This window comes from Paralichthys olivaceus, chromosome 19 (assembly GCF_024713975.1).
Source record: "Paralichthys olivaceus isolate ysfri-2021 chromosome 19, ASM2471397v2, whole genome shotgun sequence".
NCBI classification, from domain to species: domain Eukaryota; kingdom Metazoa; phylum Chordata; class Actinopteri; order Pleuronectiformes; family Paralichthyidae; genus Paralichthys; species Paralichthys olivaceus.
The window spans coordinates 1,472,235-1,490,711 of NC_091111.1; the positions used below are offsets into that span (position 1 = coordinate 1,472,235).

General features: G+C 41.5%; 1 protein-coding gene across 1 annotated transcript; it reads left to right on the plus strand.

Moving 5' to 3' along the window:
- The first annotated feature begins 292 nt into the window (after window positions 1-292).
- Window positions 293-13,837, plus strand: amd1 (adenosylmethionine decarboxylase 1). Its single transcript, XM_020091797.2, has 9 exons — window positions 293-648; window positions 5,845-5,931; window positions 6,912-7,038; window positions 7,182-7,284; window positions 7,842-7,884; window positions 10,135-10,279; window positions 10,445-10,537; window positions 10,629-10,784; window positions 10,883-13,837. The coding sequence occupies exons 1-9, from the start codon at window positions 539-541 to the stop codon at window positions 11,024-11,026; spliced, it is 1,008 nt and encodes a 335-aa protein (XP_019947356.1). The 5' UTR covers window positions 293-538; the 3' UTR covers window positions 11,027-13,837.
- Window positions 13,838-18,477: the final 4,640 nt, after the last annotated feature.

Here is an 18,477-nt window from a genome sequence, read left to right on the forward strand (position 1 = left end):
ATTGAGGCGGATTTCTTCTCTTACGCGACAGGCAGATCAAACAGTCCCACCTTTAGAAACCGGTGAGCTGGTTGAAAGTGAAATACGGTGATGTCATTATGAAAAACTTTTAAAACGCAATTTACGACACTGTTCTTTCATTTGTATCAACAACGTCCCGTGTAGACAGACACAAAAAGTCACGTGACGGGAGGGTGGTCTTTACAGTGACTGACGGGTCTCCGGACCAACCAGATGTCACAATACAGCGCCTGGCGAATGGGTTTACCTAACGTAAGAATGACGTGGCCGCGGCAGCGATATAAAGCCACCGCGCCATCTGCATTCAGCGCTCTACACAGTATGGCCGGCGATATTAGCTAGCACTCGCTAACGGTATTCTCTGCAAAAGGGAAGACGGTAACTCAAGAAAATCAACACCTGGATTGTTTAAAGGACTGTACCTCAACTCAATTATAACTGATCGAGGAAGGATTAATTAAGCTGTAAACGTTACAAGCGACGTTTAATATTTTTGTTGGGTGTCTGTTGTCTCACGATGGAAGAAAACGGTGCACATTTCTTCGAGGGGACCGAGAAGCTGTTGGAGGTGTGGTTCTCTCGGCAGGATGAGACCAAAGGAACCGGGGACCTCCGTACTATCCCAAGGTTCGTGTCATTTGAACGGCTCGGCTGCTCTCAGTCCTCGGCAGCATATCGAAGCGCTGTCGGCCACATGCTTGCCCTCGTTCCCCTCCAGCTCATACGTGACATGTAGCCGTTTAAATGCGATCGACTCTTGTTTTCGATAGGTAGTTCCCTCGCCGTGATCTCTCATTCATCCGTAGCTAGCTAACGGGTCAGAGTCACATTTCTGACACCAGAGCACGTTATTCCTAAGCTAGTTAACATCGTCACTCGAAAATGGCCACCTCCCCCTTTCCCTCTGAGGTTGGTAATTCATTCTTCACCCAGGAAATGTACGACAGTAAATATAATATAACATGGTATGAATATGACCCGTTACTCGTGTGTGGGCGACAGAGAAGTGGGTAAACTGTTTGAAAGCCGTCTTGAAAACAAGTTGGCAGGTCGTTTGTAGCTAGCTAACTAGCTAGATCCTAGAAGAAGTATGCTTCTGTCTCAGGCTGTTCTATTAGCCGGTGTGCAACAACCGCTTTATCACTAGCGAAACATTTTTATTAATGATATGTCAGCTCACTTATATATATTAACATTCCACAGACTCGATCCCTTTTAACCCTTATTGATGCGTAGTGTTTTCATTCCCATCCTTATCAGTTTTGGGAATGTCGTTTGATTAAATTACACGAATGTGTCACAATGAACTTAACGACCTGTTTTACGTGGTCAGAGTGGGTTCAGTGAAGCGATTGTGACATTTCGACTTGCCGCAAATGTTTTTTTTTTTTTTACATCTGCGTAATTCAACTACGCGGGGACATGACTGTAGATGTCAAGCATGTGGTCGCCCGTAGTCACCGCGTGTTTCCTCGGCGATCAGATCACTGGAAGCTCCATGCCCAGTCAACCATGATAGGATAGGATTTCTTTTCCACGTAATAGACAGAGTGCCGATGGAAGGGAAGGGTCGAGTTCAGATACTCCCAGACTGGTTTAACGTGAACGTTACTATAGACGCTGAGTCACCATTGAGTGTTTGGGAGCAGATGCCATGATCGGTGACGCGGTGTCCCTCCAGAGCTACACACTCTCGCAGCATGGCAGCCCCAAGAGCTGCTTCTTCACGAAAATTGCAAGTGGTCGTTGTTCCGGTCACGTTTCCCAGCCATGCAGGCACTCCCCTCCCAGTTACTCTGATTGGCCAGAGGATCTCCCTACTGTGCTTAGAGGCACTTGGCTGCATTCAAAGAAAAGGGTCCATCTGGAAAAGAGGGCTCTCAGAGAAATAGAAGTGAGTGGTCTAAAAGACCTTTGCCCTCATTCGGCACCACATAATCAATTTATTACTGTGCCTTAAGCACCAAGGAGCTCGTACCAAGCAGAGTAGTAGGACTTGAGTTAATGGATTCAAATGATTTAGGTGAGCCTTCATGTCACAGTTTTACACGGAATGAAATATCCCCTTAGGTGGTTAAACATTGAGCAACTGGAAGTATTTGAAAAATGTCCAGAAGGATTTACAATGGTAACAGCTTGTCAGGAATCAACACCCACAACACATCCCCCGTCTCTTGGTTTTGAAAAGTTGTCATCTCATTGTTCTGTTAAATTAGCTTTTGATGTTGATGTTGTAGTAGTATTGCTGCCCAATCTGACGGCACTGTCTGTGACTTTTCTCGTCATTAACCAAGCAGATCACTGAGGTCAATTTAAGACGAGTGTGTGTGGCCAGTTGGTTGAATGAGGAGCGGCATTAATTTACAGCCAGAGGGCAGATTAAAGGCTCAGAGGGACACCGTCGGTGAACCGGGCTCGCTGGCCGCCAGCCAATGTCCAAATAAGTCCACAAGGGCATCTGATTCACAAATGTGGAGCTCACTCGCATTACCTCCGCTGTCTCTGCCTTGGGGCTCAACAGAAGCTTACATCTTCTAGTATTTGTCAAGCAACTAATCCTGAAGGCCTGTCAGTGTTAAAACATCTGCACATGTCAATATGTGGTCTTCCGTGTCTGCATGGCTTTGCACAGTAATACATTTTTGCAGTTATTGTTTTGTCACTAGTTGCTTTTAATTTAATGACAAATATAACCAATTCTTGGAATCTCTTTTCTGCTTGGTTAACCATGTAGCTCCATCGTATGTGTATGGATGAACTCAGTAGTATTTAGCAGTCTGATCTGGTCCTTTCCTGGAGATCACGCTTTCTTTGAGGAAAATCTGATCCTGCTGAGTGACCAGAAATAGCCTGTCGTGTGCATTTCACACTGCAACCGGAGCTGACCCAGGTCTCCAGTAACACTGTCACTGCATGTTGCAATAGCTATGAAGTCACTTTGCATAGGGGAAAAAACATTCATAAAATACTAACTCCATAATCCTAACAAGTGGTGTATATATCTGTTTATATGAAGATGGATAGATAGATTACTTCATTTATCCCCGGAGGGAAATTAAGTCATCATAGCAGCTGGTATATTTGAATACAATAAAATACAATACAATAGAATAAAATAAAGGGGCAACCTATTTGTCATACCAGTTAAGATAAAATGCATGAGGGCAAAACTTCCATTCTACCAGAGTTAAAGCTTCATCAATTTCTCAGGCAAATTTGTATCATGTACACATTTTGACCAGAAGAGGTCAAACACTTGCCCAAGCTTTTGCTAAGTTTTTCTTGGGCAGTTTTAAAATGTTAAAGAGAAGAATCAGCTTGATTTACTGATTTCAAAAACTGAGCAGAAAATAAACTGGCTATTTATCAATATCATGTCAATTACATGTCTTAATGGTAGCACGAAACATACGATTTGATGACTGGGAAGTGTTGAATCATAGAGACTTTTAAAGATCATTGTGCAGCACAAGATTGTGTGATAAAAGTTTACACATGCTGTCATTTAGGGATTCCAGCCCTTTTTGTCCTCAAAAGGCTCAGCCAAAATTAAACCACCAATGCAATGTCCAGGTTTCAGGTTTGAAAAGGCCAAACAGAGTCGTCGCAGCTACTTCAGTAATTCTTCATCACCTCTTAGCCCCAACCATGATATGTTTTCCATATGAACATGCTTATTTTTGATAGAAATGTTAATTTCGGTCTCTCAAAGGCTGTATACCAAATTTGATGTCAACATCAAAAATCCAAAAAGGTCTTCATATTTAACATTTTGCAAATAAAGAAAAACTATAGCTCCACAATATCCATTTAGCTAGAATTGATGTTAAAGCCAATTTTTTTTTAAAGGCGCACTGAGCTGGACTTTGTGGGTATTATCTTTTAATATCCCATGGGTGCTGCTCAAGCACCTCATCTTATGACTGATGCCAGGAGATGGGTACCAATGGTGTTCGGGGCAGTTTCTGTCACGTGATGAACACATGTTTTTGGCAACCAGAACACATTGCTGTTTAAACCTCTGACCTTCCTGCATCTTCAAAGTGTTTAGCGGACCACTGCAGATTTGATCACTGCCTACGTCACATGGTTACATCTTTGGACTGAGATTTGGGGGTCTGGCTTAATTTGCTTTCACCAAAACATCCAGCCCTTCTTCCATTCATTTTCCTGTTAGGTCCTTGTTGGGGATGCATCAGGACACTAAAGCTAATATTATGTCATTGTTTGTTGAAAGTAAAGTGAATGAGACAACAGAGGGAACAACATGCAGTGCAGATTGTGGTGTTGTACACTGACAGTGCAGTTTCTTTTCTAAGAAATCCTGCAGTGCACACATTGTCCAGGGAAACCTGTATGAGGTGTTCTCAAACTGTTGTTGGTTAGTGTGTGCACTCTTTATCAAGTGCTTTATCTGACTAAGGCCTAAAATAAACTAACCAGAATCTTGTCAGTATTCATAAAAGATCATCAGATTGTGATTTTCATTTAGAAATGCACGGGAGTGATTATCTATGTTTAGTCAAATTTTGTTTTTTCTGAAAAAAGCTGCTTTCTGTCCACTCGAGTTATGGTGTACTTTGGCCCCTGGAAATCCACCAATCTGTCAGTTGGTGTAGTCCTAAATATTAGACAAGCATGTACGAGGGCTGCAGAGATGAGGCTAATATGTGTCTGTCAATGATTGTTAGAGAAACATTCCCCAAAATGAACACGTAAGTCTTGTTGTTACTCTTTAACACGTGTTATTTTAATCAATCTCATCTCCAGACCCATATGTGTGTCCCATGCAGAGATTTAGTCTGGTTACTATTAGGATGGAGGATAGTTAGCATGCAAAAAAGTTCCTAGACCAAATATGGTAGGTAGTACCTAGGTAGCTTGGGTTTTTGGTTACTTTGAGTGTGTATCTTGGGACATCTAATTACCTGAAGCCACCAGGGTTGAATGAAGGAATCACAGATGCACATTATATTGTCCATCAAAATGTGGAATGGGAATAAAGCCAGCAAGTTCTTAATTTACTGCCATCACCTGCTCTCTGAGGAGACAGCTGCTGACGGTCTAGTTGGTCACTGAGACTCGTTCCTTGTTGCTACTCAAAAAAAAAGCCCTCCACACAGCCCTATACATCTCTCAGGGGGGCAAACTATGCAGCATCGGCTGCTGGTAAATTCCCCATTGAGTGCCAGCGCTTCTCGCGCTCTTTCTCTACTGACCCAGGCTGTGCTTCCTACAGGACACTCTGAATAGGCTCGTGCTGCCCTTCCAAGGTTGTAGTGAGAGTGTGACGCAGCAGTATTTGCACTTGTGGGCAGCGGCAGGAGCAGCCCTCTTTTTGTCGAGAGTGCCGTCTGTGTTGTCCACCCCAGCCTGTGATTTCTCGGTCTGTCTACAAACCGTGTCCAAAATTCAAATCTGCATAATCCTGCAGATTCACTGCAAATACCAAGAACCTGATTTCTGTCGGGCAGAACCATTCCTTCGGTGATTTCATACTGGAGTACTGTATTGTAGTAACCCCTAAAATATCTATTTTGTATTTGTTTGCGACTGTTGTTTGTTTTCTTATCACCATACTTTCCAGAAACCGTCTCTCCCTGTTATGTGTTCCCTACAGGGCATTGCTGCAGACGAGTGTGTGTGCTTTTCTTACAAAGACATAGTCAAAGTCTGCTTACTTGTAGTGTGCATTTCTTGGTAGTCAACCAGCGAATTCATTGTTTTTCTCGCCTGTGGTGAGATTCACTTCCACCCGGTGCAAGTCATTTAAAATAAATGTGTGTCAAAAAACTAAAGGTTACCCTTTCATCTTTCCTTTAGGTTTGAGTGGGACAAACTTTTGGAGAATGTGCATTGTTTGATCATTAGTGTGACAAAGACTGACAAGCAGGAAGCTTATATACTCAGGTGAGTGTTCGGTCTTCTCTTGCACAATTTTTTTTACACAGCTCCTCCATTTTCCTACTGACTAGAAGATGGGCAGGATTAGACAGAGGTCACCAGTAAGCTGCTTGTTATTTACAGCACAGTCACTGTCTCAGGTGATGATGACTAACTATGGGTACATACATTATGTGCTTCACTCTTGTATAAACCTTAAGATATGTGTTTATAAAAAAAAATTACCCCCCCCCCCCCCCCCCCCAGCTTCAAAGAGTTGATGGTCCTGTAAAACTGGAGCCTGCTCTGAGACCACAGTTGCCAACAACTGAAGATTTTGTCATAGCAACCAAGAAGTGATTGCATTTCTGTTGTTACCAAAACAGCCTGACTCATGTGATGGGGTACAATTATCTATTTATTTATTCTTCTGTCTAATACTGACTGCAAGCAGTACATTACAAATGACACATAGCCAGGCTGACATAGTATGAACTAGTCCTACCTTTACATTTATGATTTCTTAAAACTTGTACATACCACATTTTCCAAATTTTGCCTCCCCCCTTTCATTGGTGCTTAAATATATGATTAAAGCATTTGTGTGTTAAAATACATTTTCCAAGAGTTTCATTTCAGCTCCTCTTGATAATAATGATCCATAATTCCCTGATAAGTCATGTTCAAGTTCAATGAAAACACAGATGTTTAGTCCATAAAAGTTTATTGAACTCCTAGTATAACTGTTACAATCATCCTTGACTAATGTAGCTATGAAAATTGGTCAAAACAGTCTGTACATATGTTTTCCCCTTTCTTGGTTCAGGCCTGTTGGTGCATTGGATGTACAGTGGGGCAGAGGCTGTCTGATCTTTGCGTGTGTAACCATATATAGCCTGAGTTGATTGAGAACCACCAGTTAATCATCCCTTGTATAATAACTTGTGTTGGCACCTAAACAGTTTCAGTACAAACGTTTCACATCTTGTCATTTTCTCCTTCCACAGTGAGAGTAGCATGTTTGTCTCCAAGAGACGTTTCATTTTGAAGACGTGCGGAACCACCCTCTTGCTGCAAGCACTGGTCCCTCTGCTGGAACTGGCCAGGGAGTACTGCGGCTTTGACGCCATCGAGGTTGGGCACAGGCCATTATTACACATATCTTACTCTAATACGTGCATGTGCCCTGTCAAATACAAATTAACATGATTCCTGCAGCTCTTATATGATGGGTGCAGCCGATGAGTAATTATGACACTGATTGACCGTTTTTTCAGAATTTCTTCTACTCCCGCAAGAACTTTATGAAGCCTACTCATCAAGAGTTCCCTCATCGAAACTTCCAGGAAGAAGTGGACTTTCTCAGCCAGATTTTCCCAAGTATGTATCACATCCACTTTGTCAGTCTAGTGTCCCTTCCTTTTATATCCGCAGGTCTAATACTTCAAAAAGCCATTAGAGGGTAAAAATGACTGGAAACTCACTGATACCACAGCTCCAGTTGATTCAAATTGTATCCTTTAAAATACTCCATGTATTGCTTCTTATACAGCCCAGGACCTTCTCAGTGAGTAATACAGGATTTATTTACTGCTAGAATGTAGTGACAATATAATCACTACATTACTTTGTGAACCATTCTGAGCTTCATCTTCTTATCTTACTGATTTTCATTGATTTCCTTGATACTGTGGCCTGTATAAAAGAGATTAATTTATTATTATTGTGTATTAAATGTGTCTTAAACATGGTAAAATCTGCAGAAACCCTGATTTTGTGTCTTCATGTTTAGTCTGGCATTTCTGTTTTTGTGCGTCTGAGAGGACTGAAGCTTTGCCTGGGCCTTTTAGAAAATCTCATAACAATGCATTCAATCTGCAACTGAACTGAAACCACAATACCACAAAATTAAAACAATTCTTTTTTCTTTTTTGCAGACGGTGCAGCCTACTGCATGGGGCGTATTAACTCTGACTGCTGGTAAGGATCATGCACCTTTGTGTATTAGTTGATACTTAATGTGTTGTCCACACAGTATTGTCAATGTCAGTGGACAGGCCTGTGGGATATGATCAAAAGTTCAAATCCCAATAGAGGTAATTTCATAACATGATGTCCAGGTGTTTATAGATGGTAAGTTGTATCAATAGCTGTGTTTTCCTCCTTTGTGATTCTTTGTTGGGAAAACTTCTTGTTGGGATGTTGGGATTTACTGATTTTCCAATAACCGCGGTTTCATAATGTCTCATAACCATAATATTGCAAAAACTATAATATCTAACTATGGTGTCCTGCCTCTGAAGAGTCACATGATTTGCCTGTGCGCTTGTGTGTGGGAGCCACTGAAATGTTAGTTGAGAAGAGGAAACTGACGTAACAGTCTTATTTCCACCAACGCTGGCTAAAAAAGTCAGAGGGGTTCACAGTGGGAGGAGAAATCCTTGATAACTTTTGGCTTCTGACCAGCTGACATGCTGACAACTTCTGTCGGTGACCCTTCACAATAAAGGTCCCAAACAGTTGCTCTGCTTATGAAACACAATTTCACTGACCAACCTTCCACAATAAGGAAACTAAATAAAATAGCTTACATAAATTACTTTAAATAGTCACACCATAAACTGGATATAGTTGATGATGATAATAATATAGGTAATTAACTAAAATATTTATTAACTATCTATTAGTGATATATTGCTTGTTGTGAGTCTTTTTCTTTCTGTAGTGTTGATAATCCTGAAAACGGGAATTTCCTCTGACAATAATCGTGGCACCAAAATGTCATATTGTGACATCCCTAGTAGTTAGGGGCTTTGTTCAGCTCTTTCCACCGTCGTTTAGTATCTCTAATTCGTAGACTCTGTACTGTTGGACATGAAGTTGCTAAAAGAGCATACTGGTGGTTTAAGTCTGTTGCAAGGATTTTATGGTCTGTGTCAGAGCTCCTTCCTTATTCTTAACTCATCTGAGTCCTTCTCCTATTCTGAATCACTACGTTCACCCTCCATGTTTGTTTGTGTTGCCTTCATGCACTTTTTCCTGCATCCATGTTGTTTGGAAGAATGGAAAAGGCCTTGCAAATGGCAAAAATGATAAGTCTAATTTGTGATAACAGAATGAATAATGATAGATGGCTGGATAGATACTGTTTATTGTCCGCAAAGGGAAGTTCATAATGCTCATCCATGCACAAACCCTCCCTCCCGCCCGCATATAATAGAGGATATTGAATGTGTCTATCATCACACATGTATTGTTATATCTCACTGCCTTATTGATGTTGTTAAGATGAATTCTGATCATTTTGTCCTTGAAAAATGTTGTATTGACTTTTAGATTTCTCTTGGGATAAACAGCCAGATAGATAATATAGATAAAAGAAGATCCAGCCTATGTTTCCAGCAGATGAGATAAGACCGCAGTCTTAACACACACAAGATTACCCCACCATGGAAATATACTGTGACTCTAATTACAGCATTAGTCCAAACATAATACATGTGTTTGAAAGCCATTTCTCACTAGAAACTCATTCACAGCTTCGTATTATGCCCCAAAGTTGAAGGTTTCTGGTCTGATATCTTTAACATCTCAGAAATCATGAATCCACAGGATGCAGAGCCCTGATGAATAATCATCCTGCATACCCTTATTACATCATGACAGGAAATATATGCCTATGAATCTAGATGGGATTAAATATGGTTTATAAGACAGACTCTCATAATATGATTTGGTATCCCACAGATGTTCCAGATTTAAATCTATACATTTTGTTTTGTTAATGAGTGAGGAAACAGGTCTGGGACAGGGAAACAAGAGTGTAGGAGGCTTAGGAAGACTAAAGGGGTCAATAAAGGTGTATGTTGACTACTTTAACTGTTATGATTGTATACTTGGATTAAGATTCTTTTCTATAGTGTCCTATTACCTTATTTTGTTATTTCTGTGGATGCTCACAGATAAATATTAATATTGTATCATATGAATCAGAATGAAGATTGCCACATCAATACACCGAATGTGTATTTCTCTTTGACGCATTTGAAAACTAAGATTCCAGCTGATGGACCCTTGTATTGTTGCTGACTCTGTCCCATCAGGATATTATGACATGATATTTGAATGTTCAACATGACAGCTTGTTCAGATCCTCTTCCATGGCTTGTTATTAAGGCTGCGTATCCATGGTAATAGACATAAAGATGTGGATTGTGTTGTCACCCACAGGTACCTCTTCACCCTGGACTTGCCAGAGTTCTGGGAAAACAAGCATGCAGATCAGACATTGGAAGTTCTGATGAGTGACCTTGATCCAGCCATTATGGACCAGTTCTATATGAAAGATGGTGTTTCTGCAAGTGATGTCACTCGTGTGAGTAGCTCTAACCAACAGCATCTGTGTTTATTGTCGGCTCAGTGGCATCTCTGTGTTTGGAGGAACAGGTTGAGTCTGTCAGAGAGCCTGGCTGGTACTTTGGCACAAACATATGGAAAGTGTGAATCGCCGCTGACAGGCTTCCTTGATGTCTTGTTGTAGATGAGTGGAATTCGTGACCTGATACCAGGTTCTGTGATCGACGCCACAATGTTCAACCCTTGTGGATACTCAATGAATGGAATGAAAACTGACGTTAGTGACTCTCCCTCGTAATTTCTGGTTTCTGCCTCGTGCCAACTTCTTGCACTGTTTTGTGATTTCCCTCTGCTTGTGTTCTCTGTAGGGAACATACTGGACCATCCACATCACTCCTGAGCCGGAGTTCTCCTATGTCAGCTTCGAAACCAACCTCTCCGCAACATCGTATGATGATTTGGTTCGGAAGGTGGTGGATGTGTTCAAGCCAGGAAAATTTGTGACTACCCTTTTTGTCAATCAGGTTTGTATAAAAAAAACAATGTTTTACTTATTGTGACTTTGATTTTTGAAGTGTCACTGAGTAACTGATCTTTTCATTTCTTCTGTTTGCCCCTGCAGAGCTCCAAATGTCGCAGTGTCTTTACTTCTGCCCAGAAACTTGAGGGCTACAAGCGTCTCGACCGCCAGTTGGCTCAGTTCAATGATTACAATTTTGTCTTCACCAGTTACGCCAAGAGCCGCCAGCAGAACCAACAGAGCTGAGGGTTGAGGATGAAGAAGAGGCGTAAAAAGAAAGGCGGCTGCACGGGGCTGCCCCGCCGCAGCCGGCCTTATCCCCCAGTAGAGAGCTTGTCGTCCTCCTCCCTCCCCCTCTGCTGCCGTCTTCATTCAGAATCTGCTGGTGCTGATGCAGTCACGAGCCCTAGTTTAACCTCCAGTTTGAGTTTTTTGCATTGTTGTACCTGTGACTTAGATCTCTTGCATGAAAGCTCTTTTCTCTGTTTCGATATTCTAGCTCACTCTTGCTGTGATCTTGAAGTGCATGTAGAGGAATTAAACACGCTCTGTTTGAGGCTGTCCACCTGTGCCCAGTACAATGGTCCATTCCTGCAGGTCTCCCCCCTCATCCCCCACAGACAAGGCTTCCGCCCGCACTAGGCCGGGGCCCTGACATGCTCAGATCAGTCTGCCTCTTTATGAACTCAACTCACCCGACTGGTTTGCGTTCCAGTGTGACAATTAATATTAATGAATCACTATCAATGATTGCGAGCACTTTAAAAACCAGTTTACTCATGATACTAAAATGAGGCCAGACTTTTGCCTCAAGTGTTATTGAATGTATAAGTCGTGGTAAGCTTTTGGCCATTCTTATCGTTGTCGAGTTTCATATTAGAGTTTTGTTGAAAACGAATGCCATACTTGCTGTTTGTCAATATTGGATTGGTTTGCAGTATGTTGGTCAGTGTGGTCTTTGCTTGCTGTAAACTGCACTAGAGCAGATTTCTGCTTTGCTGGGCTTTGAAGCAGTGCTCACATTGGTACCTGCATGCTTTCAATCAGTCGTGCCTCTTTACCTGTACAATCATATAGTTTGCGTTAATACAAATGGACGAGCTTTTAAAGTTGTATGCCTGGAAAATGTGTATTTATGTATGAATCATTTAAGATATACGCACTTTTTGGCACCCAGGCTTCTTTGTTTTACAGTGTGCTGTATCTATAAGAAGCTTCTGGGTCTTTAATCCCCCCCCACCCCGAAATTCATTGAACTCTAAATTTCTACATTCGCGTTAATTGGTTAAATGAAAAGTGTTCAAACTGAATGTAGCACAGTCCATGTGAAGTGGCCTGTCCAGCCGTCTTTCGAATGTACACGTCTCTAGAGAAAAGCCTGGACCAGGCTGAATGTAGACTCCAGGATAGCACCCCACCACCCACACGAAGCGCTCACAATGCCCTCTGCTGACCAGCCATTGTCCAACTCGCAGCAGGTCTCCCCTTGCCAGAGACAGAGACAGTCAGCTGGCCCCAGCACTGTGACATAACGAGAGCCAGTGCTCCCGGCTACGCCTGCGCCCCACTCTGAATGGGAAATAATGAATCGGACACTTTTTGCTTAGTTGCCCAGCAAAGCATTTTTCTTTTTCCCACATAATATCCATCCTCTCTCTGTCTCTTTCCGCCCCATACAGAAATCTGTAAATGCACAATAGAGGCCCACCAGTCTGAGCATGCCAGGGTGATCCCGGATCATTCCACATGTAACCGCTGCATAAACTGCCATTTTATTAAATTTATTGTGTCCAGACATTTTTTGCAGTGAATTGGTCGAGTAGCAGTTTCTTTTCTTTTTGTTTGGATCAGTGCCCTTTGTTCATTGAGGGGGAAAATCCTGGGACACTATGGTGCATGTGACTACTAGTGCCGTGCTTGCTTGACAGTGTAGTGTAGCGCCGTCTCTTCCTCCCATTTTGTCAGTCGGTCTGTGTGCTTCACCTTCCTCTTGTTTCACCAGCTGAGATTGTAGTTGGAACTGCCGCATCCTGATTTATTTTGGATAGGCGGGTACTTTTTTCCTTCTCAAAGGGGTCGGGTTAATTTGTAATCTTATTTCAAGTTGTAGACGATGTGCTGAAAGCAGGCTAGGTTTCCTAATTTATGACTTGATGTCAAACGTCCAAGGTTTTTGTCTCCTCCGCCTGCCGTTGAGCTGCGTGGTGGTTCCTCACGCTTCTGCCAGAGAATGCAGTTTGAATTTTGAACTGGAGAAGACACAGTGGGAGTTTAACCTGCTTTCAGCTCTGCAGTGCAGTACATTCTCTCCATATAATTACCTACTACAGTTTAATGGTTACTCCAGGTTGGATCAGTTCATGTAAGAACTGGCACTTGGAATAGTTTCGCTCTAGTTAGTCTTGGCTTTTTGGAGTGGTGTCATTCTTTTCCTGAGGACCAATCTCTGCTCTTACATGAACAACTCCTTACTGTCAAATGACCTGAGTTATCTGCCACATTTAAACTATCACTGTTTAAAACTACTGACTAAGTTAAATGCTGACTGCTCTGGGATTAACTACATTTTAGCCTTGTTGGTGTGGATCATGGCAAATTTTTATTATTTTATATATACATATATATACTGTGAACTCAAAGCATTTTTGCAGTTTGAACAGTAACAGAATTTTATACAAAATATATTTTGTATTTTTGCTGCGGACCAATCTTTATTTTTCTTCCCCCATTTTTTTGTCCAAATGTAAAAACCAATGTTCAAAACTAGTTTATTATGAATTTAAGGGATGATCCTTTTCAGAGTTGACGTAAACGTGTTTTTTCTTTCATTTTCTTTCCTCTGTGAATTTATGAAAAATTCCACAGAGGAAGGGAATGTGAAAGTTCCTCCCCCCCGGTGAGAGAGGGTGCAGTTGCAGGATGTATCAGGATGTACTGAAGGAGAAACTTTGCTGTTCTAATTCTTTCTTTTGCTGTTCTTTGGATGGTCAAGATGTGCTAAATATATCTGTGCTACGAGCTTGATGCCTCAATAAAAAAGATACTTATCTGTGCAAATGTTGTTTTTCTTTATTTGAACTTTCAGAGCAATTAGGATTGACAAATGTAGACCTGCTCCAAAAAAATTAGGGAAAACTCAAATCACGCATCAGATCTTGATGAATGAATTATTCAAGTTGAAAATCTCTACTAATGTACATTCTATAATTTGTTGAATTAAATTATGTAACAACGATCAATGGAAACCAAAATCAATAACCCAAAAAAAAAAAATGAAATCACAGGGTTACCCCACTTGCCTGACTTTTGTTACTCATAATGTGTATGGCCCCCACGTGCCTCTATGTACACCCAACAATGTCTGGGCATGCTCCTGATAAGTCGGGGTATGGTGTCCTTGGGGATCTCCTCCCAGACCTGGATCAGGTCATCAGTGAGCTCCTGTATGTGGCAGTACTTGGCGGCGTCGGATGCACCAATACATAACATCCCATAGGTGCTCAATTGGATTTAAGTCAGGGGAATGTGAGGGCCAGTCAATGGCATCAATGCCTTTATCATCCAGGAACTGCTTACACACTCTGGCCACATGATGCTGGGCATTGTCCTGCACCAGGAGGAACCCAGGGCCCACAACACCAGCGTAAGGTCTGACAACCTCTGAGGATTTCATCCCGGTACCTAACAGCAGTGAAGGTACCGTTGGCTATGACATGGAGGTCTGTGTGACCCTCCAAGGATCTGCCTACCCAGACCTTCGATGACCCACTGCCAAACCGGTCATGCTGGATGATGGTACAGGCAACATAATGTTCATCACAGCTTATCCAGACTCTTTCACGCATGTCACCTGTGAACCTGCTCTCATCTGTGAGGAGAATGGGGCACCAGTGTTGACCCTGCCAATTCTGGTGTTCTCTGGCAAATGCCAATCGTGCAGCACAGGTCCCACTGGAGGACGTTGGGCCCTCATGTCACCCTCATGGATTCTGTTTCTCACAGTTTGGTCAGATACATGCACACATGTAACCTGCTCCTCCTGTTCCTCCTCACACAGAGCAGCAGATACAGGTCCTGCTGCTGGGTTGATGCCCACTCCAGCTCTCCTTGTGTAATGGCTGGTCTCCTGGTATCTCCTCCATGCTCTTGAGACTGTGCTGGGAGACTCAGCAAACAATCTCGCAACCGTACGTATGGATGTGTCCTCCTTGACTATTTGTGGAGTTGGGCTGCAGGTACCACCTCATGCTACCAGTAGTGACAAGGACACAAACCCACAGAACACAAACTAGAGAAGAATCAGTCAGGAAGGAGAAGGGGAGAACAACTGTCTGTGGCCACCACATGTAAAACTATTCTCTTTTTGGGCGTTGTCTTGCTTTTTCCTCTCCATTGCACCTGCTGTCACTTCAATGTGCACCAAAGCAGTGAAACTCCTTCACCCGCCCTCCATCTTCATACCTTAGTGTTGAGTAGATAATGAGTAAATTTTCATTTCTGGGTGAACTATCCCTTTCAAGCCACTGCATTTCTTGCAAAGCATTAGTGTAAATGCAGGCTATGTGCTGCTACCAAACAGTTGGTATCATTGTTTTTCTAAAAGTGTCCTTTATTTAGACCGTGTGTGTGTGTGTGTGTGTGTGTGTGTGTGTGTATACATACCTAATACTACATTGAGTCGATCCAAATTCAAGGTCAATGGACTCTCTCTTTATCCTGTTCACCTCAAATTCATCAACTTTGACTGAAAATTATGTTGACAGCAAATGTCGGAAAATGTACGCAGTTTCTTCAGGATCCCGTCAAACACAGACATGGCAAAGGCAACGTCAAGGAGAAACGTTTAATTTGCACATGCTAAACCTTACTACTTAGGAGATACTGTTTGTGACACCAAATTGTGTTGGAGAAATAAAAAAGTGAGCTGCTGGAAAAGGGTTCTGGAGACACAGATGTCAATCAGAAGCAGTAGGGAAAGGGAAAGGGACATGTGAACATGTGAATACTTTGTAATGAGACCAGATCCTGAAGGCTGTTCTCCGCTGTATTTAAATCTGGGTATCCTCACCAGACTCAGACTCATGGTTTAGCTCACAGTAACGTCTCTCCCACTAAGAGTGAACCATGACCATGAGACTTTAAGGCCCTGACTGGTAATCTTGGCTGTTGTTATGGCTGTCTACTTTATCAGTGACATGACAGGAACTTGTCTAGAAACAGATAAACAGAGAACTATTGTTTGTACTAAATGACATTTGACTGTGACCTCGGGGTTGTGAACACGGTGTGCTTGGCTTTCAAGCGGTAGAGTCGTGAGAACACAGCTGTAGTGTCACCTTTAAAAATTACAGAGGGTAACACCTTAGCGAGCTCGCAGTCATGCGACATAATGCAGGTAATGCAAAGGCTCAACAACAGAGAGAAAAGATGAGGCTGTTGGGAACATCAACATTTTCCTCAGTCAGATAAAACTATAAGCTTTAATTAACAATATATAAATGTATTTGTAAAGCTAAAAATAAACGTTCAGGGCCTCTGCCATTTTGGAAAAGGTGAGCAAAAACCCACACAATTGGTTAAGGTTGTTAACACCACAAGAGGGCAGCATTCATATGTAGTCATCTCCTGAGACCCCATTTGGAGGCAGCAACAGTTTAAAACATGTTTTAATCATAACATTTACTTTAAAGTGCAGTTTTTGTTTTTTTTAAGGTGCATTAATGTCTAAACTAAACGTTTCGCTATTGCATTTGGTTGAGATGGAACTGATTTTTCACCATCTCACCTGGGGCTGCAGCTGATTATTTCATTGGGGATTTTTATGTGATTTTTATATTTTATCTATTCTCTCAGTTACATTCAATGTTTTGGTTTGACAACTTTGAGAAATAAGAAATGCTCCTCACTTCAAAATGATTCAACTGACTTTGATTTAAGATGAAGAAAAGCAGGAAATACTCATTTTTAACAAAATGGACCCGATGAAATGGGAATCGGGGGCTGGGGAGGAGTGGAGTCTAAATAAAAAAATAAAAGACGAATACAAATAAATGACAGCAGCAATAGAAGAATTAATATCATGACATTTCATTTTCATGAGGTAGACTCTGCTTCCATCTGATGGCCAGTGAGTGAACGTACTCAATCAACGTGCAAATTGGAGCAACACATTGCTTTGAAAGCAATGAGCATTGTGACAGGTTCATTTTTTAAATAGCTTATGAAACAATACAAATTATATTTCTTTCTATATAAGATTATGGTCTCCAGCTACATGAGCCAATAACATTAGAGTCACTACAGACAGAAGTGTTTTTCTGCTTGGCAGCAATGGTCAACTTTCACTGCAGAAACTTCCAAGGATGGAAAAACACTGGTGTAACTAACAACATGAAAGATGGCTCTGTTCTGTTCAAGTGTCCCCGTGTGCCATGGCAGTGATACAGCGAGCCAGCATCAACCACACCAGGACCCTGAAACTGAAACAGAAAAATGACATCTATCATTTTAAGTTAGTGATTATATTCAAACTGGCTTTCTTTTCCAAATCTTAAAAATGATGATGATGATGATTATGAAATGTAACAAGGACCTCAACACTGTGAAACCTTTTTCCAAATTCAAACTTCACAATTTTCCCCACATACATATTCAGAAACAAGCACCAAAACATACTGACAGAAAAAGAAACAATACAGTACGGAGCTATGAATCCCAAGTGGAAATAATCCTATGCATTTATGCACACTTATGCATTTACAATATAAAAAACGCATTACAAGCCACACTGAACACTTTTCTGCCTCATTACACATCCATTACACATTTTGTGTATATAGAGCAAACTTTTCCAGCTCTGTGGGTCCGTCTATAGAAGGAGTTGCTCTGGACTTGTTCCAGTTCTAAAGTTTAATGCTGACCAGTCATACTCAGCCCACAATAAGTCAAGGTCTGACTGGAACAGAAATAATAACTCAGAGTTTTGGACAGGTTATTAAAGAAACATCACAATCTCATTTCAAATCAAAATACATAGAATCCTGGCTAAATAAAGGATCAGGTGTTCAGACATGACAATCAAGATTTTTGAATGGGCATTACATGTTAAAGGTCCAGTGTGTAAGATTTAGGTGAAAGGAAACTATTGGCAGATATTTAATGTAGAATAATCCTCATGATGTTTTCACTAGTTCATTTCATCTAAATTGTATGAATTGTAGTTTTCTTTACCCCAGAAAAGGCCCTTTATATTGAAATACTTTATATTTACATGGAGGGGACCCTCTCTACGGAAGCCGCCATGTTTTTTACATTAGTCCAGACTGGACAAACCAAACACCTTTTGAGTTTTTATGACAATTAAAGGCTACCACAGTTTCTTTTTCACCTTTGGAAGGAGAGGGTGAGGTGAGAGCTATTCAGCTGCAACATGCAATTTCAACACTAGATATCACAAAATTCTACACACTGTACCTTTGAGTCTTTACACATTATTTGAGAGTTGCTGCAGATTGGATCCAATTTCTTGAAGTTAGAGAAAACAAGAAGAATAAGAAACAGAATTTCTTATTGTTAAACACAGACAAAACTGAGGTCATAATCCTGGGTCCTAGGCATCTCAGAGAAACTCTGTCTAACCAGTCAGTTAACCTAGATGATATCCGCCTGGTTCCAAACTCCACTGTGAAGAACCTAGG

Excerpts from the sequence above, each read along its gene's own strand:
- amd1 (XM_020091797.2), top strand. The coding sequence starts at position 539 with ATGGAAGAAAACGGTGCACATTTCTTCGAGGGGACCGAGAAGCTGTTG. Across the intron at positions 7,039-7,181 it reads GCGGCTTTGACGCCATCGAG|AATTTCTTCTACTCCCGCAA; the intron begins GTTGGGCACAGG and ends CCGTTTTTTCAG. Across the intron at positions 10,538-10,628 it reads TGAATGGAATGAAAACTGAC|GGAACATACTGGACCATCCA; the intron begins GTTAGTGACTCT and ends TGTTCTCTGTAG.